Source organism: Humulus lupulus, chromosome 9 (assembly GCF_963169125.1).
Source record: "Humulus lupulus chromosome 9, drHumLupu1.1, whole genome shotgun sequence".
NCBI lineage: Eukaryota > Viridiplantae > Streptophyta > Magnoliopsida > Rosales > Cannabaceae > Humulus > Humulus lupulus.
The window spans coordinates 75889205-75911454 of NC_084801.1; the positions used below are offsets into that span (position 1 = coordinate 75889205).

The 22250-nt window shown below is 41.8% G+C and overlaps 1 protein-coding gene across 1 annotated transcript; it reads left to right on the forward strand.

Annotated features, from left to right (window-relative positions):
- Positions 1 to 4319: 4319 nt before the first annotated feature.
- On the forward strand, positions 4320 to 20997 carry LOC133799810 (RNA polymerase II degradation factor 1-like). The gene is made up of 10 exons (XM_062237803.1): positions 4320 to 4636; positions 4841 to 4904; positions 7102 to 7310; positions 7709 to 7772; positions 8017 to 8089; positions 8203 to 8296; positions 8581 to 10501; positions 20369 to 20490; positions 20623 to 20687; positions 20867 to 20997. The coding sequence occupies exons 7-10, from the start codon at positions 9197 to 9199 to the stop codon at positions 20995 to 20997; spliced, it is 1623 nt and encodes a 540-aa protein (XP_062093787.1). The 5' UTR covers positions 4320 to 4636; positions 4841 to 4904; positions 7102 to 7310; positions 7709 to 7772; positions 8017 to 8089; positions 8203 to 8296; positions 8581 to 9196.
- The last annotated feature ends 1253 nt before the right edge of the window (positions 20998 to 22250 follow it).

A 22250-nucleotide genomic window follows, 5' to 3' on the forward strand; every position in this document is an offset into this window, starting at 1 on the left:
ATTCGACATGAGACGATCATGGGAATGCAAGTTTTCGGTCTAGTCATAGTGGGATTAAGTTCGAGGCTCGGGGTGAGTCTCGGGGTCATTTTGATGATTAGAACATTACCGGGAATTAAAGGGTAATAGGATATGATTTGTTGGTACTTGATAATTTTGAGAATAACGGGAAATGGAGGGTGTTAATTATAATTAACGAGACAGGCGGGAAAGGACGATTTTACCCTTGGGAGTTTTTAGAAGCTTTAATTTGACCTAGGGGCAAAATGGTCTTTTCACCCCTAAGATATATATCAGCCCATTTAGTTTAGAAGGCTGTGGAAAAGTGTAAACCAAAGCATCCTCATCTTCAGTCCTTCTCTCCTTCCCGTACACCATTTCTCCTCTTCCATCCTTTGGAATTTTTGAAGCCAACTTGTAGAACCAAGCTAGGAGATCAAAGGTGGGGGCTTAGGAACTTAGTTCAAACATTGAAGAGGACTCAAATCCAACTTGAGGTAAGGTTTCATCCAAGAACTTAAGCTTTACCCTGTTTTACAAGTTAGTTTTCAGTTGGGAATTTGAGATGTTAGTTGTGAGAATTCATGGAAGTTCTTGTGTAAGATTGCTTGGGTTTTGATGAGGGTGTGGTGTAGATGAGGGTTGGGGGTTGAGTTTGATGTTTTGATGATGTTTGCGGTTGATTTGGAGGTTTGTTTTTCAAGGGAAATCGCAGGGGAGAAGACCAGAAAAGTTTCTGGTCTGCTGATGGCGCCCCAGCGCTAGGCAGAGCTGTCTCTGGAGCTCTCTGACTTTGGGGCAGCGCCCCAGCGCTAGTGCACTTTCCAGCAAGCATATTTTAGGGCTTGGGAGGACTTTTAAGGCTCGGGGGTTGGTTCCTTTACCCCGTTTGGGTGGATTGAGAGTCCCAAGAGTGTGGGATGGATCCCGGGAGTGAGGTTTTAGATTATAAACCTTTCTATGATTTATTTTATTGATGGGATTCCATATTTGGTTATGACTAGGTGACCGCTAAACGACCAAAGGACTGATCATTCTCAAGGGTCGTTCTTTTACTAATTCTTGCTCGAACCCGAGGTAAGAAAACTGAACCCCATGTGTGACATGCACGGCTATGATTGATGCATGATGGATGTTTAAATGTGAACATTGATAGCATAATGAATGCTTGGCAATTTTTTCCCATTTGTATATGATTATTATTGAGGCATGCTGGATGATTAAGTGTGATGCATGTGATGCACGAGAAACATGTGATTATGGCATGCCATGAATGATGAATATGGCATTGGTCAGAGGTTGAGTCTCTGTGTTTGTGCACAGTCATGGCTATATTGGCAACTATTAGGTAAGCATGCTAAATGCCCTACTTTGGATAATTGGCATATGATACGCATTGATAGCGTTGCTTACATGTGCATGGTACTGACTAATTAATCAGATTTGGCAAAGGTGTTAGTATCAACTGTGAAGCTGTGACTCACTAGTCAGGTTCGGCAATGGTACTGGGCACTGGTCACATTGTGCTAACTCACTAGTCAGGACAACCCTAGTGTTTTAGTGCAAGCTATGTCAATTAGACCTAATCGACCTTCTATATTGAATGACTCAAAGAGCATTAATGCAGGACCGACCTCAAGTTCGATGAATATAAACAAGCGTTTATCTAGCTAAAGGCTAGTCATTTAGAGCCAGGGCCAGCGATCCCAGTGACTGTTAGGTCACATGGCTATGGGTACCGGCCCCTTAGTGACATGCTTGTGAGTCACTCATTTGATAAGAGCCATTGCAGGAAAGCCTAGATAATGGTTTACCAGAACCTCAAAGTGATATTCACCCATCTGATCAGAGCTATGAGCTCTGTATGATCATTTTGATCATCATATGCATGGCTTTGGGCACTGAGGCCCCAGTGACTTGCTTGTTGGTCACTCAGCATGGTTTACCAGAACCTGTTGAAGGATAGAGGCTTACCCAACAGCCAGCCTTCCATTTGAATTAGTGACTTGCTTGTCAGTCACTCAGTATGGTTTACCAGAACCTGTTGAAGGTTAGAGGTTTACCCAAAAGCCACCCTTCCACTTGAATTAGTGACTCGCTTGTCGGTCACTCAGCATGGTTTATCGGAACCTCAAGTGTTGCGACACTCATCTGATTAGGATTGACTTAATAGTCCTCCAGTCAGAAGGCCAGGATTTCTTATCCTGGATACCTCATCATTTGTTGGAATTCATTTGCATGCTGAATAGAGCTATGATTGCTAGGCATGCCAGATATGATTTGATATCATGATATGACTGTTTATGAGCATATGATTTTTCTTGCTGGGCTTCGTCTCACGGGTGCTTTGTGGTGCAGGTAAAGGCAAAAGAAAGCTGGACCATCCTTGAGTTGGAGAGCTTAGGTAATGACGTGTACATATGCAGCTGCTCGACCAATACTTGGGCGAGGTTTGAAAGTGGAACTAGGGCTGAACCCTGTTTTGCCGCTTAGAATGGCTTGTTGTAAACACTTTCTTGTAATAAACTCTGAAATTATATTTTTTGGGATCCCAATGTATATATTAAACGTTCTAGTGAAACGTTATACCTTAACCAAAGTTTTTAACCCCTAAACTGCTAATCATGCTTAGTTACACGTTTTTGGCCAAACGACTCGATTAGAGAGTTTATCACTGTTTGCAATGTGCACTGTAGCGGTCCCTGGAGTTGGGGCGTTACAGGTTCCCACATTCCGATCCGTTGGTCATGGATGTTCAGATTTCCAACATGATGGTGAAAAGAGTACTGGTCGATACAGAAAGTTCAGTTAACGTCCTGTATAAATCTTCGCTGGAACGAATGAAGTTGTCCGTCAAGGACTTGGAGCCCTACAACCAAACAATTTATGGTTTCTCTGGTGAGAGACTCGCTCCAACAGGGTCAATCATGCTTCCAGTAATAGCAAGTACAGCGCCTGCTACCAGGACATTACTCACTACTTTCATAGTAGTTGATTGTCCTTCGGCCTAAAATGCTGTAATTGGAAGGCCCATACTGGTCGACCTTCGGGCCGTCACCTCTATATGGCACCTGGCCATGAAATTCCCAACAAACGCAGGGGTAGGACGCGTATTGGGAAACCATAGGGAAGCAAGTGAGTGCTACAATGCCTCAATCACTAAGGCCAAGAAGGGTATGTCGAGGAGCGCTCCCCCAGAAAAGTTGCAGATGGCCATTGATGTACAAGCCCAATCAGGTGATGAACTCACCAAATAGGGTGTTGCCCAAAGTGAGGATAGAGACTTAGATCATCGCTTTGGGGATTTTGAAGAAGATGTAGGACCTGTCGAGGACCTTGAGGAGGTCCAGCTTGACGAAGAGTTTCCGACCAGAGTTGTAAAGGTCGGCAGAAATTTAGAAGCAACAACAAACACTACTACAAAATACCCTTTACAAGACACTTTTTTAGGACACGCACATAAATGTGAGTCCTTAAAAATATTTATGGAGTTTTTAGGACACTTATTGAGAGTCTTGAGAAAACACAATTTAGGACTCGCAATGAGTGTCCTAAAAAAATAAGCGAGTCCTAAAAAAATCTGGGCTAAAAAATGGGTGTTTTACTTAACAATTTTAAGGACTTGTTTTGGGAGTCCTTAATACTCTTTTAGGGCTCGCTTTGCGAGTCCTAAAAACACCTGAGCTCAAAAATTAGGAATGATTACTTTTAAGGACTTGCTTTGCGAGTCCTAAAAGAGTATTTAAGGACTCCCAAAGCAAGTCTTTAAAATTGTTAAGTAACAGAACATAAAACCACTTATTGTTTAACATATTTATAAAATTAGTATTAATTAAAAATAAGTTGTTTTATTGATTGGAAAAATATTGTAAAATAATAATAATATATAAATTTACTAGTTATAATTTTTATAATATATGTCATTGTTTATATATTTAAAATTTATATGAAAATCAAAAACATATTAATAAAAATAAATTAATATATTTTTAAAATAAAGTTAACTAAAGTGCACTTTTACTTAGTATTTAAATTAAATAGCAGTTTAAGTTTCAAATAACAATTATTATAAGTTTGAAGAGAATTTTTATAGTTGTGATTTTTAAAATTATTTTTTATAGTATTAGGAGTATAAAATTGGGAGTTTTATAATCACATTTTTTTTATCTAAATAAAATTTATATAGTTGGGATTTTTTAAATTATTTTTTATAGTATGAGGAGTATAAAATTGGGAGTTTTATAATCAGATTTTTTTTATCTAAATAATATAATCTGATTTTTATTTATAAATATATATAATAGCCAAACCCCTTTCTCCCTCTCTCATCCCTACCTGATCTTCGTTTCTCCCTCTCTCTCTCTCGCATGCTCTCTGCTAGGCCCGAACGACGAGGGCAGGGGCTCGGGGAATGGTGGTCGACGGCTGCAGGGGGGTCGGGCTTTTCGGCGGCAGGGGGCTCAGGGCTGGGCTCGACAGCAACGACTGGTGGTTCGAGGCTGGGCTCGATGGCGGGTGGGGAAGTTTTAGGTCTGGGCTCGATGGCGCAGGGGCTGGGCAGAGGGTTGTTTGGCTTCGGGGCTGAATGTTTCAAAGAACAACACATTATTGAATGATTTTACTGCTATTTTTAGAGGTAAATCTTTAAATAATCTACGCTTTTTGTTCTAGTTTTCACAGTGTATAACAATCTTTCATATCTATGAAAACAATATTTTTTAATGTTTCCATTAACAATATCCAGCAACTCAAATTTGGGTTCATGGGCAGGCTTCTGATAATTTGGCGTGTAAGAAATTTGGTGTTGATTTATTTTACTTCTTGTTTGGTATGGTTTTAGGGAACCCGACAGAGTGGTCAAGGAGTCAAAGCTAATTTTGTTATTAGCAAATTTAAGTTTTAAGGTATTGTGATAGATATTATAGATGTATAAATAAAAAAATTACATGTTTATTGAAAATGGAGAAAAAAATTGAGTAAATGACCATTTTTTTCTCTTTCTTTCTTTCTTTTTTTGTTTTTGTATTTTGTGTGTGTTATTAATTGCAGAAAACTACTCAAGTAATATATTTTTAATTGGTCAACTTTTAGTCTCATGATTTAATGCTGAAAAAGATTGATAGTCTCAATTGTTTGTATCTATTTAATGGTTATGTTCCGATTGGTTTTGACAATAATTATATATGATGATAGAGATGATGATTATGAGCATATCAACAAATTAATTGATGCCTTTAAGACTATAGATTAGAACATTTTTAGAAAATATACAATAAATACAAAAATGCTAGATGCATATATAGCTAGTTTCTTGTATAATAGAATGGTCATATTTGTGTAATTCTATTTCTTTAGTCCATGATTGTTTGTTTGTTCTCAAGTATATGCTTAGTACATACAAAATGATTCAAAGGTTTGTCAAGTTTTTCTATATTTCAGTGTCTTGTATATAAAAATTGTCGGTATCTAATTGAAAGTACCATGAACTATGTGGTACAACATTGTAACAAATGTAGAAATTAAACTATGTGGTACACTTAATAAAATATATACTTTTTTTTGCACAAGTTTAGGATTTTGGAATGTATTCCTTAGAGTATTGAATGGAATAAATATGGAGTACAATGTTTTATGAATTATATTTTACATCAGCAAAGTTTGCTAAACTATATTTTTGTTATATTCTAAGCTATTTCCATTATTGACTTTTAGCTTAATCCGAAGTCAAGAAGAAATTGAAATAATGATACAATACTATTAGAATTTTATACTTGATTAACATATAGTTCTAGTTCTAGTTCTAGTTAGCCAAAAATAGTCTAATCATTTACTTGATTTATTGACTTTTTCCATTTTAAATAGCCTTATTAGTTTATTGTGGATTTTCATGGACTACTTCATCACATTTTTTCCTATAACCTTAACATTTGACTGTCTAATTAATAATTAAGTTGATTATAGAATTTTAAATAACATGACTTGGGGTAATAACATGATATGGAAGATACATCTAACTTTTTTATTTTTTATAATGTTAATAATGATGTTTAGGTTAATATTTTGATTGGTCTTAAACATTTGATCAGTAGCTAATTACAAGAGGTATGTTGCATTTGATTTTTTTTTTAATTTTCAATATTTTACAATTTTGAATGATAATTGTATTACTTTAGTGGAGTTTGAATATCTTAGATATTCATCCGTAGTGAAGTAGGTTCTGTGAATTCTGTGTGTTGTGGTGATAACGGAAGATTGAGAACTTGCATGTCTTAGTGAAGTAGGTTCTGAGAATTTTGTGTGCTGCGGTGATATATGGATGAAAACATGTGTGCTGTTTGATTTGTTTGACATGTTGGTATTGAATGTGTTAGATGGCTAGGCTAGTAAATTAGGGGATATGTTGTCCGATTTTCTATAGATGGTGACATGTTGGCTTTTCTCTTTTTCTTCTATTTTCAGTGCAAGATGTGTATTTTATTATGTTTTAGTTTTCATGTAATATATATTTTTTTTGTAACCTATTTTTTTGTTAAATTTTCATGTAGTATATTTCTGTTAATTGATGTTGTGCTTTGCTCAGTCAGATTATATTGTGTGATTATATCATTATAGCAATTGATGCATGTTCTACAATTTTCTTGCATAGCACATGTTTGATGAAAGTCCCAAGTTTTATCCTATAATCTTAATATTAGGCTCCAAAATCTAAAGGTTTTGAGATACCTTTCAGCATGTTTTATATAGTCAATCGAAATGTTATATATTACATATAATTAAGGCGACCTCTCTACTTGGCAGACATTTATATAAACATTACTTGAATATAAAATAGACTATGTAACCACCATCATTTGGATGAACCTTTGTTGTCTCGTTTAATATTTTTAAAAATAGATCACACGGTTCTAGCTATTATTTTTGGGTGGTTTTAATTTAGGCATGCAAGGTCAAGAAAAAGTGTATTATGAAAGGCCAATTATCTTTTGGCTACATAGAAAACTGTTTGCTTTGTTTATTATGATTTTAAAAGAAACTTTAGAAATGTTATATGTTTCTTCATGAATGATAAATAGCATTGGATATATTTGTGTAATCTTCCAGGGAATATTTGGTTGATTTGCTTGAGATGCCAGGAGTACTTAGCCAGCCAGACTCTTCACTTAATAGTGCATTGTCCATTTCAGTTTCTTCACCACTTTGCCATCCTAAATTTAAATCTGTCAAGACTGCTTAGAACCTTCAGATGTTGGCAAAACTTTATTTCATTGAATTTGGATCTCTGTCTCTTGCTTTTGACGACAATTCTTCAGGTAAGTCCCTTATTTCATCATCCATGTTCTAGTCGTTGGGTATACTGGCAGTTGCATGCAATAGAATATTATTTAGTACTCAAGTTGTAATTGTATTATTATTGCACACTACATTTCCCCAAAAGTATGGTTCAATTGTTAGATATATATTACTTGTTCGATCAGGATTCGTTTTTGGTAATGTTTGAAATTATCTATTGGCATGTTAGATATAAAAGCCATAATTATTCTATTGGTTTGGCTATCTATTCTTGAACACAATTGTTTATCTAGAAAATAATATCACTAGAAAATCATGATCATTATTAATTCAAATATAAACATTGGTTTTGCCATACTTATGCTATGTTACTTGTGTAAATCTGTCGTCTGATCTTTCTGACAAACATGTAAAATAGGCGAGTAAAGAAAGGGGCTTGAGGAGGAGAAGGGCATTATCATTCGATTTATCATTGGTCATAGGTGAGTGATTAATAGTCGAGCAATGAGAACTAAAGGCGGTAGCAATGATGTGATTTTACCTCTTTCTTGGTGATTATATTTCGTTGAGGGGGTGATTCATTTCCTTGTGGACAGCCCTTTGAGTTCCCACTTTGCAATTTAATGAAACTCCTGTGCAAAATTCATCTTTTCTTCAATTCAGTTGTTCTTTTGACAGATTTTTGCTTAATTAATTTTGTAAACTTTTCTTTTTCTCCACATTTAGTGCCACATCAGGGGGTATTCTAGACAGAGCTATTGAAGCAGAGGATAAGAAACATGGAGATATTCTAAGACTGGTAAATTTTATTCTTCTTCTACATTGTACCCTTGGTGCAAAACATTATCAATTTAGTTTGGTATTTTTTTTTCAATAACTCATAAAGGAAAATATTTACAATGTTGTGAGCAGGACCACGTTGAAGGTTACCTTGAATTGTCTGGCAAGACAAAAATATATTTTGCTACTGTTGCTGCTTTGTGGGATGCTGTACATGTAAATATAGGTGAGTCTTCTTCTTTATTTTTACTTTACAAGACATGTAAAGCTTATGCTAATTCACATTCTGAAATATAAATTTCATAGTAAACACGAGTATAAGTTTCCATGTAAAAGTTTGCCATTGAATTGATTTATTTTGTAATATCTGTCACGCAAACCCATTTCAGCTTAAGATTTGTCCCATTTTCAGGTTTGTATTTTTTTTCTACATTTTTTTTTCTGCTCTCTTTGTCTCTCTCGGCTCCCTCTCTCTCTATCTCTGACTCATCTTGTTATCCAATAAATTAGCATTTGTGACGTGGCGAATAATCTCTTGACACGTGGCTGATACCTGAAGCGGCTGCTAGAGTATCGACCAGGAGACACACCAGAAGCAGGACAAGCCTATCTTTACCACGACCTGTCTGGTCGGTGGTTCCGCTGGCAAAGCAACATTTATGGGAAGATCTTATAAACCCCGAATTTATCTCATGCAATCTTCTGAATATCCCATGATTCAGGGGATAATATCTGTAACAATATTGGGCAACCCTCCATGAGCCTATAAATAGAAAGAGATGGCTCATGGGAAGGGACTTTTGGAGCCTGGGAATCATTGAGATTATAGAATTTATCTGAGAAAAACTTGTATTGTTTATCAGAAGTGTTGAAACTCATTGAATCCAAGTTCTCTGATCACACTTTTGATCCCATATCAATATCATTCTAAGTGGACGTAGGTCATTACCAGATCCTGGGGCCGAACCACTATAAATTACTGTGTTTTCTTTACTTTTGTCATTCGTTATTCTCTATCTATTCGTCTACATCATTCATATTTTGACTCAGTGTCAGTTGGCTAAATCATGGGTCAACATTCTGGTGCTTTCATTGAGAGGACGATTCATCGTTGTTGATAAAACTAATGGCGAAAGCAGGGAAGAAAGCTGCTCAGACCGCCGCCGCTGCACCGTCGAATCCGCCACCTCCTCCTCCACCTGCAAGCATGGCGGAAGATGAGCCACAACTAGATTTTGAAGAGGAGGAAATGGACGATGCGACTTTGAGGAGCACCTTGGGCACGTTGCAGGAAGAGTTGGCTAGTCTGAGAGCCAATCAAGAGACTGCCGCAGAAGCTATGGCAAGGCAGCAGCAGGAACTTGATCATCAGCGGGCGGAGTTAAGCGAGAGACAAGCGGAGGTGGATCGCCGCCAGACCGAGGCCATGGCAGCCCTTGAAGCGGCCTTGCTGTTGGCCAGAAATCAGGCCGCGCCTGCCTCGCAGCCTAACCAACCTGAAAATGGGCCACCCCAGGGAGGTCCCAATCCTAGTCCACCGATCCATCCTTCAAGTCCGCAAAGGCCCGAACAGCCCCAGATGCCCCATGACGACGTCCCACTGGACCCCGAGGCAGATCCACCATCCCAAGCTGCTCGAGGTAATCCCCCGCAGCAAAGGCAGAATAGGGTCGAGCGACAGCCTCGTAGTCCTAGACGCCGCGAGAATGATGGGCCACACCAAGCGAACAGGGGTCACTACCCTCCTGGTAACAGGAGAGACTTGGAGTTAGGCTCTGCGGTCCGTGGACCCCAACGGCATGATAATGCACGGGGACATCGCGACCAGCGCAGGCCACCCTCTAACGCTCGGGGTGTTTCTGCCAGAGACGGGAATAGAGGGAACAACCAGTCTTACCACAGCCAGTCAAAGTTCAAAGATGGTCACGGCTACAACGAGGCTGACTCATGCAAGGACAATGCTGATGGGAGGAACGGAAATAGAGGTAAGAGCAGGAGCCAAATACCTCAAGATGATCAACCAAATAGACAAGATGCTGGGGGGCAACCCAGGCAAAATAATGTCTTCAACCGGCTCGGAGGTAGCGAGCAACGGAGAAGAGAGGAAGATCTAAGAGACATACTCAATGATCGTCGAGAGAAGCATGGTGAGAACATCCCCCCAGCAGCAGAGACCGTAGCTATTCCTACTGCGTTGCAAGCCCAGATAGACGCACTAAATCAGGCTGTGCAACAGCTGGTCGGAGGAAGGACCTCTTACATCGACCACGATAGAAGAAAAGGCACTCCATTTATCCAAAGAATAGCCAACGCAGAGACTCCCAGCAAGTTCAAGATGCCTACGCTCCCAAACTTTGATGGATACGGGGATCCCGTCTTGCATGTGAATAAGTTTGAAATCCAGATGGACATTCAGAAAGTGTCCGAAGACGCTCGGTGCAGGATCTTTCCTGCAACACTTTCTGAAGCCGCGCAGGAATGGTTCTTTAAGTTCCCACCTGCAAGCATAGTTTCCTGGGAAATGTTCGTAAGGGAGTTCTACGGACAGTTCTACGCAGGTCGTGTCCACCCGACCGAAGCAAACCAACTGGTCGAGATCCGCCAGCAGGATGGAGAATCACTGAAGGATTACATCCAGCGCTTTATGCGAGCGGCAGCCGGAGCAAAGACAGTCGGGGACGAAGGAAAAATGATGGCTATAACCGCGGGAGTGAGGCGCCGTTCGCCCCTATGGAAAAGTCTTCGTAAGGATGGGGTTAGTACCACCCAGGAGTTCTTAGACCAAGATGATCGGTATATCAAGCTCGAAGAAGCCATTGCCGATGATGGAAAATCCTCGAACAAGGGTAAGAAGGCTGCTGAACCCGCCAAAGCCGCCAATGGCACCAAACCAAATGGCAACGGCAAGGGCAACGGAAATGGCAACGGTAATGGCAAGAATGGTGGGAAACGGCCACACAATGAGCCTTCCACCTCCGACAATATACGAGCCAAGGGTAATCGTTATGAACCTAGGTTCACTAACTACACTGCCCTCGTTGAGTCTCGAGGAGAGGTTTACCAGGCCACAAGCTCTAGTGTGCCCTACAAGAAACCTGGGCCCATTCGAAAGGACATTTCAAAAAGAGACACTACCAAATTATGTCATTACCATAACGACTACGGACATGACACTAATGAATGCAACCAGCTAAAAGACGAAATTGAGTTCCTCATTAGACAAGAACACTTGAGAAGGTACGTACGGGCCTCGGGAACTTCCCAACGAGAAGCTCCAAGTGGCAACGAGCAGGCGTCCACATGCCAACACTCGCCACCATTACAGCCTGCCCCCGTAGCCGAAACACTTTTAACCATCTGTGGAGGTCCGCACCTCGCAGGAAATAGCGGAAAGGCTAGAGAACGATATGCTCGAACTCTACGCCACGACCAGGATATCGAGATGATGACTGTGGAGGACCGAGCGCCGAAAAAGGCCCGCTCAGAGGAGTGCGGGATTTCCTTCTCTGAGGGCGATGCCCAACACGTCCGGTTCCCACATTCCGATCCGCTGGTCGTGGATATCCAAATGGCCATTATGATGGTAAAAAGAGTACTGGTCGATACAGGAAGTTCAGTGAACATCCTGTATAAATCAACGCTGGAACGCATGAAGCTGTCCGTGAAGGACTTGGAGCCCTGAAATCAAACCATATACGGCTTCTCTGGAGAAGGACTTGAACCAGCCGGAATGATCAAACTCCCAGTGACAACGGGTACAGCGCCTGCCTCAAGGACATTACTCGCCACTTTTGTAGTGGTCGATTGTCCTTCAGCATATAACGCCGTTATTGGAAGACCCATACTGGTTGAACTGAGGGCCATCATCTCCATGTGGCATCTAGCCATGAAGTTCCCAACGGACGCAGGGGTAGGAGGCGTTTTGGGAAACCAAAGGGAAGCCAGGGAGTGCTATAACGCCTCGATCACAAAGGCAAAAAGTGGAGCGTCGAGGAGCGCTACCCCAGAACGATTGCAGATGACAGAAGACAGACAAACCCAATCAGGTTGAAAAGTCACCAAATAGGGTGTTGCCCAAAGTGAGGATATAGATTTGGATCCTCGCTTTGGGGATTTTGAAGAAAATGTTGGACCCGTCGAGGACCTGGAGGAGGTCCAGCTCGATGAAAAAGACCCGACCCGAATCGTAAGGGTTGGGAAGAATTTAGAACCTACCGCAAAGCAGGCGCTGGTGGAATTCCTGCAAGAGAACCAGGAAGTTTTTGCCTGGTCGCATAAAGACATGGTCGGGATAGATCCTGCAGTGATCAGCCATGTCCTGAACATAAACAAAGTCTTTCCACCAGTGCAACAAAAAAGAAGGCTACTCGATAAAGACAGATCAAGAGCCTTGAAAGAAGAAGTCGAAAGACTTAAAGAAAATGGGTTCATCAGGGTGGCGTTTTATCCATCATGGGTCTCCAATCCGGTGCTGGTCCCCAAGCCTAACGGCAAATGGCAGACCTGTGTGGATTTTACAGACCTCAATAAAGCCTGCCCAAAAGACTGCTTCCCACTCCCGAGGATCGACCAGCTAGTCGATGCAACTGCTGGACATGAGATCCTCTCGTTCATGGACGCATATTCAGGCTACAATCAGATCAGCATGCATCCCCCTGATGAGGATCATACCAGCTTTCGGACCGATACGAACTTATATTGTTATAAAGTAATGCCCTTCGGACTGAAAAACGCAGGTGCGACTTACCAACGACTGGTCAACCACATGTTCAAGGAACTGATCGGAGTAAGCATGGACGTATATGTGGATGACATGCTGGTAAAGTCCAAGAAGGCTGAAGGACATGTGAGGGATTTGCGAAGGTGCTTTGATGTGTTAAACAAGTACCAAATGAAGTTGAATCCCCTCAAATGTTCCTTTGGAGTCGGGTCAGGAAAGTTTTTGGGGTTTATAGTGAATTCAAGGGGAATCGAGGCCAACCCCGACAAGATAAAAGCCCTGATCGACATGAAGTCGCCAGAAAAGATCAAGGATGTCCAAAGCCTGACCGGAAGGATAGCTGCCCTTAGTAGATTCATCTCAAAACCAACTGACAAGTGCGTTCCATTCTTCAATCTACTTAGGGGAAGACTGCGAGCAAGCATTCCAGACATTAAAGGCTCATATGTCGCAACCTCCCATCCTATCAAAACCAATCGAAGGAGAGACTTTGTATATTTATCTGGCGATTACCGAAGTTGCTGCTAGTGCGGTACTGATACGGGAGGAAGAAGGCGTGCAGAAAGCTGCTTACTACGTCAGCAAAAGGCTTATCGGTGCAGAATTAAAATATCCACTGATCGAAAGATTAGCATATTGCCTAATTCTAGCCTCCCGAAAGTTGCGTCCGTACTTCCAAGCCCATCCTATCACAGTTCTGACCGACCAGCCCCTTCGGCAAGTCCTCCAAAAACCTGAGGCGGCTGGACGACTGTTAAAATGGGCGGTCGAATTGGGACAGTTCGACATAACTTATTCACCGCGAGCAGCAATAAAAGGGCAAGCCTTAGCCGATTTTATTGCGGAGTTCACCGAACTCCCCAGCAACGAGCTGTGCAAACAGCCTGAAGCGCCCATGCCTCAAGACAAGACTCCTTCATGGAAGCTATTCACAGATGGATCATCTAATGAATCTCACGCTGGAGCGGGAGTGATATTGATAACGCCCGAAGGGCATCGATTTCACTGCGCAATCAGGTTTGACTTCGCAGCGTCAAACAATGAAGCGGAATACGAAGCACTCCTCGCTGGACTGAGAATGGCCAGGGATATGAATATAAAAGCGCTCGACATTTACAGCGATTCTCAGCTGGTCGTGAATCAAGTCCTGGGAGAATATCAAGCGCGAGGGTTAAAAATGATGGCCTACCTTAACAAAACAAAAGATTTGCTAGCACAGTTTACAAAGTACACCCTCCAGCAGATTCCGCGAGACCAAAATTCGAATGCAGACGCCTTGGCCAAACTTGCTAGTGCTAAAGATGCTGACACCTTGAACATAGTCCCAGTAGAGAGATTAAGTGAACCAAGCATTGATGCGGCCGAAGCCAGCATGGAAATTCGAATAGAAGATACATGGATGGCGCCTTACCTGGAGTATCTGACAAATGGGACATTGCCAGCAGATAGAAACAAGGCCAGAACTCTGCAAAGACAAGCTGCTGGGTACATACTGCTCGACGGTGTTATGTACCGAAGAGGATATTCAATGCCACTGCTCAGGTGCATTACATCAGAAAAAGCTAAGGAACTCATGAAAGAGGTGCATGAAGGCTTCTACGGAGATCACGCAGGGGGGCAGAGTTTGGCGAAAAAAGTTCTCCGACAGGGCTATTTCTGGCCAACGATGAACAAGGATTCAATGGAGTACGTACGAAGGTGTGATAAATGTCAGAGGTTCTCCAAAATCCCACGAGCAGCCCCAAACGAGCTAAAGCAGATGCAGAGCCTGTGGCCTTTCGCAATATGGGGAATACACTTAATTGGATCACTGCCAACAGGAAATGGAGGAGTAAAGTACGCAGTTGTGGCAGTCGATTACTTCACAAAATGGGTCGAAGCTGAACCACTCGCAACCATCACAACCAAGAAAGTTCTTGACTTTGTCATCAAGAACATTGTGTGCCGGTATGGTTTGCCCAGAAAGATAGTATCAGACAACGGAACCCAATTTGACAGCGACCTGTTCACCGATTTCTGCGAGAGGCATGGGGTAATTAAGAGCTTTTCTTCAGTCGCACACCCCCAAGCAAATGGGCAAGTCGAAGCTGTAAACAAAACCCTCAAAGACACCCTGAAGAAAAGACTTGAAGAAGCTAAAGGAGCATGGCCAGAACAAGTGCCTGAAGTCCTATGGTCGTATAGAACATCTCATCGAACAGCAACAGGACGTACCCCATTTTCCTTAGCTTATGGGTATGAGGCCATGTTACCCGTCGAGATAGATCCCCCCTCGCATCGGTGTTTGACGTACGATCAAGACCAAAACAGTCAGCTAATGATGGAGTCCTTAGACTCAATTGACGAGATACGAGAAAAATCTCAACTCCGAGTTGCTGCTTATCAGCAAAAAGTCGCCCGGAACTTTAACTCCAAAGTTAAAGAAAGAAGATTCAACGTCGGAGACTTGGTGTTACGACGAGTTTTCTTGAATACCCGCGACCCCACAGCTGGAGTGCTCGGACCTAACTGGGAAGGGCCTTACCAAATTGAAGAAGTCCTTCACCCAGGCACCTACAAACTCACGCGCTTAAACGGAGATCTCATTCCACGCTATTGGAATGGAGAACACCTGCGCAAGTATTATCAATGAACAGCCCTTCTTAAAGGACTGGCTTGTTTAAATTTTCTTTTACAAGTTTTGCAAAGAGGGTTAGCCACGTTGTGTTGCTAACTGCTCGTATATGTAAGATTCTATTTCAGAATTGATCGTAAAGACATGATTAGTCCATTTTTAATACGAAATTATAAGGGACTGAGCTCAACCAGTCATTCTTGCCAACCTTTGTGAATTTACATTTGCAAGTATTTGTTCATTACGTGTGTTGTTTTGCTGTATTACAAGTATCATTTTTCCACATGAACAGGAATGTTCGAAAAGGCCATGGTCAAGGCAAGTGACCAAGGACCTAAAGCTCCTCGATCACTTGGGGGGCATATAAGGCACATCGATAGCAAAGCATACTCTCAAGGTATATAAACACAAGAACAAAATGAGTGAAAGCATGCTACAAGTACTTAGAGTATTTTTCAAAATGTATGTTTTGTTAAATCAGGCCAAAGTACTATGCTAAGTTCAGTCATACGGACAAATGTTATAATAGGTAAAAATATTATAGCACCAAGAGTTAAGCTTTTACACCGCAAGCATTGCTGCTTGAATGTAATTGTTCGAACAAAAAGATTTACTGCCCGTGCAGCAAAGTTTAAAAAGAAACTATTGTCTGTACATCGCGACCCGTGGGTCGCATGTTCAAAAAGAAAGAAAAACAGTTAAATAAATTAAGAGGCATGGGGGGCAGGAGGGTCCTGGGCAACAACCTGGACAGTCTCTTCCTCGATGGTTTCTTCTTCCAAACCAACGACGCTTGGGGTTGCAGGAGTCACAGCTCTTGCCTCCTCTTCAACCAGTTGAGCAGCGCACCGGGCCAACTCCGCATCTCTGACTTCCTCTGAAGGGTAGCTAAAGTCAGCACCCTGATTGTGTTTCCAGAAGTTATAGAAACATCGGAGTGTCGTCCTTTTGTACTTTTCCAGATTCTTGGAGTTGTCAAGCTCCAATTGCTGCACCTTGCCCTCGAGAGTGGCAATAGTCTCGTCCTTAGACTTGACTACCCCCTCCAGATGCTTGATTTCGCGGAGATGAGTTTTGTTGTACGACCGGTACTCTTCCCTCAACTTAACCGCTGCATCTTTTGCAGCTTCAGCCGCGGACAGTTTGGTCACCGGTGCATCCCTCTCTCGGACCACCGTCTCCAACTCCTCAGCATGTTTAGCCTCAGCAGCCGAAAGCTCCTCGGCCACCTTCACCTGATGTTTCTCGAGAACTTTGGCCTCAACCTGCTCAAAGTAGGCCTGGGCTCGGGTACGAGCAGTAGTGGCAGAAAGTAAGGCCTGTAAACGAAAGAAAAAGAGGTCAAGACTTATCACGAGGTCTGAAAAAACAAAGACTCGAAGAATAAAGAAATACTTACGCTGGAAATCTCGTTCAGAGCCCTGTTCAGGATCTGATCGACCGGTAGCTCTTCAGCTTGGATCATGGCATTCCCAACACGCTCACCTTTGCCTATGCATTCAAGTCGGTCCTTAGCGGATCGGATGGCACGACTCACAAGCCTGGCCCCATGGGCCTCTTCGCAAGAAAGCTGCTCCCTAGCAGGCGCAGGTGGAGGATTGGACCGAGCAGGAGTGTTTTGCTGTTCAGAAGAAGCTGGAGGAGGGGTAGGAGTTCGCCCAGTTGGCGCAGGACTTTGCCCAGTTGGTGTACCCTGAGGAAGGTCTTCTGGTCGACTCTTCTTGGCTGAAGGGCCTTGACTGGTTTCACCAGTTCGCTTCTTTGACCTCTGTCGAAGTTGAGGGACTTCCTCTTCCTCTTCGGCCTGGTACGTGTCAAAAATATTGGGAGTCGACATATCTGCATGAAAACAAACACAAGAGGTTAGTAAGGGAAGAGAGAGGTGAAAGTAAGTAATACAACAGAAAGAAGATAATAAAGTGAATACCCGAGCTATAACTACTGGTCGCTATACTACTGACTCTATTAATCATATACTCATTTTCTGGCATGAAGAAGTTTGGCCCTAGATTTGGAGCATATGTAAAGTTACCGTCCCCGTCAAACATATGACAAGGGATTGGCAAACCATTTAAAAGCGAAATAACGTTACCATTGTCATCAGAAGACTCTTCCAAGTCAACAACAGGTTCTGTGGCCTTTTCTTTCCCCTTGCCTTGGGGAGCAGAAGGCCTTTCTGCAGAAGGGCTGCCCGTGGGTTCCCTGATCGTAACTCCTGTTGGCCTCCTCCTTGGAGAGGGCATAGGAGGTTGCTGCTCGGGAACCCCCTCGACAGTGGGTTCGTCCGCTACGGATCCTCTATTTTCATGGCGAGGAGCCAGAAGGCCAGACGACCTTAAATTCTTTTCTAGTGTCAGGGTCTTGACACATTTGGCTACAGCAGACATCCTGGCCAGAGCGTTAGACCTCAACTCCATGTCTGGTGTTGGGGTCGGACGTGACCAAGGGCCTGAAAAGCAGAACAAGTTTGAGAGACAACGAAAGGAAATACTTTATGATAAAGTATCGACCAAGACGAAGACAAATTTGTACCTCCTCTCGCGAATGCCAAGTTGTTACTGGATATATCCGGAGTAAAGAAGTACTCCTTGTTGTAATGTCCCACGTTCGATATATGGGTAGTGCCACTCAAAATTGTCCGGCCGGTTTCCTGGTGACAGAAGTGAAAAAACCCCCTCCCGTTGTGTTGAGGATTGGACTTGAGGTCAAAGAGGTAGTTAACCTCATGAGGTGAAGGTTCTGGCCATTTGTTAAGTTTATACAGGACGTAGAGTGCAGCCAACATCCTATATCCGTTAGGGGTTATTTGAAAGGGAGCGACGCCGAAATAATTGGCCACCCCCACAAAGAAAGGATGAAGAGGGAGATAAGCCCCCGCTTCAATGTGATACCGGGACCAGGCGCTGTTTGCTCCTCCTGGACGATTAGCCCTCTGCTCCGCAGTAGGACGTGTAATGGTTACCCCCGTTAGGGGGTATTTTCTGAAGCAGTTGGCGACCATCCGAGGGGTCATCGAACTGGCTGGGGGAGTGTACCACTCGACATCAGGCGGATTCCGATGACGAGGACGAGCCCTAGTTTGGATATTAGGGTCAGGAACAAGATTCTCTCGACCACTGGTCGAGGGAGCCCCCGCCTGCGAGTCAGGCTGGGCAGAAGAGGAAGGGTTACTTTCAGATTCGGGCCTTTTCTTGCCAGAGGATTTTGAACGGGCCATTGAAGGAAAAGGGTGCGGTCTGGAAGAGGCTCGTGGGAAAGGTATCTGATGGATGCGGTTGGCTGGTTGTTCTTCTCCCTTGAGCAGTTGGGCGAGGAGGTCGTCGTCGATGGGTCTCTCGCCTCCCCACAAATCTGGCATTAAAATCTGCAAACAGAAGAATGGGGAGGCGAGGTCAGAGGAGTCTAAAAGGCTTTTAGAATAACGCTGGTCGAGTATAAAAGCTAAGCCTTTATATAACAGCATTCTAACTAAGTCTCTCTGTGCAAACAGTTTAAAAAACGGATCAAAGGGTGAAAGTGAAAAGTTTTCCTGAAAAGCTTTTTCGACTCCCCTTACGGCGGGAAAAAATTATTTCTAACTGGCTTAAGAAATCGAAATGCTACTTCGATCCTACGTCCTAAAAAGCACTGATCCTGGGTTTTAAACCTACTCATAAGCCTACTTTGCCTACAAAAATATCCTATCTACAGGCGTTTAAAAAACCAGAAACCAAGAGACTCAAACAGTACACCATTTAAAAACATGCACCACGAAAAGTCAGAAGCATGGAGTTTCAAAATAACTTACCGAGGAAAATGGTCGTGAAGATGGAAGTGAGAGCTTCGGGAGTCAATGAGCCCACCGTCTGAGCCTAGACAGCACAAAGGAAAGTTCGCCGGAGAAAGTAAAGCTCTGGTTTTTAGGGTTTTCGGCAGAGAGGTGGCGTGCGTGAAAAGGAAAGAAGTGGCTCAAGTAATCTTATATAAGTTTGTCTTTGATATTCAAAAGGCGTGATCATTAGTTTTCCTTTTTCGAAGTACGGGGAAACGTGATGGCCGTCAAAATTGTTTCTGGGAAACTGAAAAGCCCTGATTAGACAGGAGTGGTTTGCTTTTTTCGAAGACGCACGAAGTGCTCTGACACGTCAGGAGGGGTTACCGAAGAGTCGTTCGTTCAAAGTTTATTTACTGTTCGTGGTAAATAAACTTTGGGGGGCAAATGTTATCCAATAAATTAGGATTTGTGACGTGGCGAATAATCTCTTGACACGTGGCTGATACCTGAAGCGTCTGCTAGAGTATCGACCAGGAGACACACCAGAAGCAGGACAAGCCTATCTTTACCACGACCAGTCTGGTCGGTGGTTCCGCTGGCAAAGCAACATTTATGGGAAGATCTTATAAATCCCGAATTTATCTCATGCAATCTTCTGAATATCCCATGATTCAGGGGATAATATCTGTAACAATATTGGGCAACCCTCCATGAGCCTATAAATAGCAAGAGATGGCTCATGGGAAGGGACTTTTGGAGCTTGGGAATCATTGAGATTATAGAATTTATCTGAGAAAAACTTGTATTGTTTATCAGAAGTGTTGAAACTCATTGAACCCAAGTTCTCTGATCACACTTTTGATCCCATATCAATATCATTCTAAGTGGACGTAGGTCATTACCAGATCCTGGGGCCGAACAACTATAAATTACTGTGTTTTCTTTACTTTTGTCATTACGTTATTCTCTATCTATTCGTCTACATCATTCATATTTTGACTCAGTGTCAGTTGGCTAAATCGTGGGTCAACACATCTCTTTTTACACCTGGAAACACATCACTAGTTTTTTTGGCTGACAACAATTTCGTACTTGATACATTTTTTGAGTTGATGTCGTTGGTTTCGGGAATTTGTGTTGCTCGATTTTCTTTCTAAGATTCTAGTATCATTAACAATATTAGCTTTTATTTTAATTATTTAAAAAAAAGGCCAAAATTTGGCTCTCTTGTACAATCACAAGCATACCTAGGGGAATGAAGAAGCTTATCTCAACTTCAATGATTAGAAGTAGACAATGTGAGACACTGACTTTCAGTCGGATTTCTGGATGGTGAAGATGCACCATTTTTTAATGTAGTTATTTTTGTATTTCTAAATACATGAAAACCTTACTTTTTTCTACAATTTATTATATATTGTGTAAGTTGCAGAATATTTTTGTACGAAGTGCTTGCTAATGTAGGTGCAAAAAATATTTTGTTACATTCATGAATGCAATTTCTGAAACAATTGTGTCGATTAAGTCTTGTATTAGCTTTTTTTAAAAAAAATCAAGTTGTATTAGCTTAGCAATATCCGTGAAATTTATTTGAGAAACCAATTTCATATATGAATCCGTAGTTGGGCTTAGCATCTATATTTTTCTCTCATAGGGAATTTTAGATCTCTCATAGCATGCATGATATTGATGATTTATTTATTTACAGTTTTGCCATCAACTGGCATTGGAGCTCTTTCTGCGAGAGAAGCTGAAGGAAGAGCTAATGTATCTGTTGGAGAGAAGGGTAAAAGTGTCACACACGCTTCTCATATATCATTTGGTTTGTCCTTTTTATGAATAATGTAAAATTAGAACAATTTTATTGTAAGATCCATTAATAGAGTATCAAATTAAAATATTTAGATTGTTATTAGGACTTAGAGGTGGGTTGAGTTTTTTTATGTATTTATTTTTTTTATTTTTATTGATAATGTTGAAAGATGTTATAAGTTAGCTTACATTATATGTTAATGAGAACTTTAAATTTCTTTTGATTTTTTTTTTGTGTTTTTGTAGTATTTTCTTTTGAAATTTTAGAAATCTAACATATATAATACATTTTAGATACTCAAAGGGATATATTTTTTTAAATCAAAATGAAAATTGTAACTGCATTTTAAAAAAAATATATTATTTTAAGGGCATGCAAAGCGAGTCCTAAAATCTTAATTTAAAGACACTCAACGGGATCTTTTAGGACTTGCATTGCGAGTCCTAAAAACATTCTTTTAGGACTCGCGGGCACTCAACCCGATTTTTTAGGACTTGCATTGCTAGTCCTAAATACTTTCTTTTAGGACTCGCAACGCGAGTCCTAAAAACTTATTTAAAGGCACTCAACGAGAGTTTTTAGGACTAGCGTTGTGAGTCCTAAAAACATTCTTTTAGGACTCTCAATGTGAGTCCTAAAAACATTCTTTTAGGACTCGCACTGAGAGTCCTAAAAAACCTCAATTTTAAGGCTCTCTAATAGAGGACTCGCAATGCTAGTCCTTAAAAGTCTTTTTTAAAGTAGTGCAAACACGCACTGGTGGAATTTTTGAGGAAGAACCAGGAAGTTTTCGCCTGGTCACATAAAGACATGGCTGGGATAGATCCTGCAATCATCAGTCATGTCCTGAACGTCAACAAAAGCTTTCCACCCGTGCAACATAAAAGAAGGTTGCTTGATAAAGACAGATCAAAAGCCTTGAAGGAGGAAGTTGAAAAACTAAAGGAGAATGGGTCCATCAGGGTGGCGTTTTATCCATCATGGGTCTCTAATCCAGTACTGGTTCCCAAGCCGAATGGAAAATGGCGGACCTGTGTGGATTTCATAGACCTTAATAAAGCCTGCCCTAAAGATTGCTTCCCACTCCCAAGGATCGACCAGCTGGTCGATGCAACTGCAGGCCATGAAATCCTCTCCTTCATGGATGCATACTCAGGGTACAATCACATTAGTATGCATCCCCTTGACGAGGATCACACTAGCTTTCAGAGCGATACAGGGCTATACTATTACAAAGTAATGCCCTTCGGATTGAAAAACGTTGGTGTGACTTACCAGC

Excerpts from the sequence above, each read along its gene's own strand:
- LOC133799810 (XM_062237803.1), top strand. The coding sequence starts at position 9,197 with ATGGCGAAAGCAGGGAAGAAAGCTGCTCAGACCGCCGCCGCTGCACCG. Across the intron at positions 10,502-20,368 it reads TTCAGAAAGTGTCCGAAGAC|GCCAAAATTTGGCTCTCTTG; the intron begins GCTCGGTGCAGG and ends TTTAAAAAAAAG. Across the intron at positions 20,491-20,622 it reads TTCAGTCGGATTTCTGGATG|GTGCAAAAAATATTTTGTTA; the intron begins GTGAAGATGCAC and ends TTGCTAATGTAG.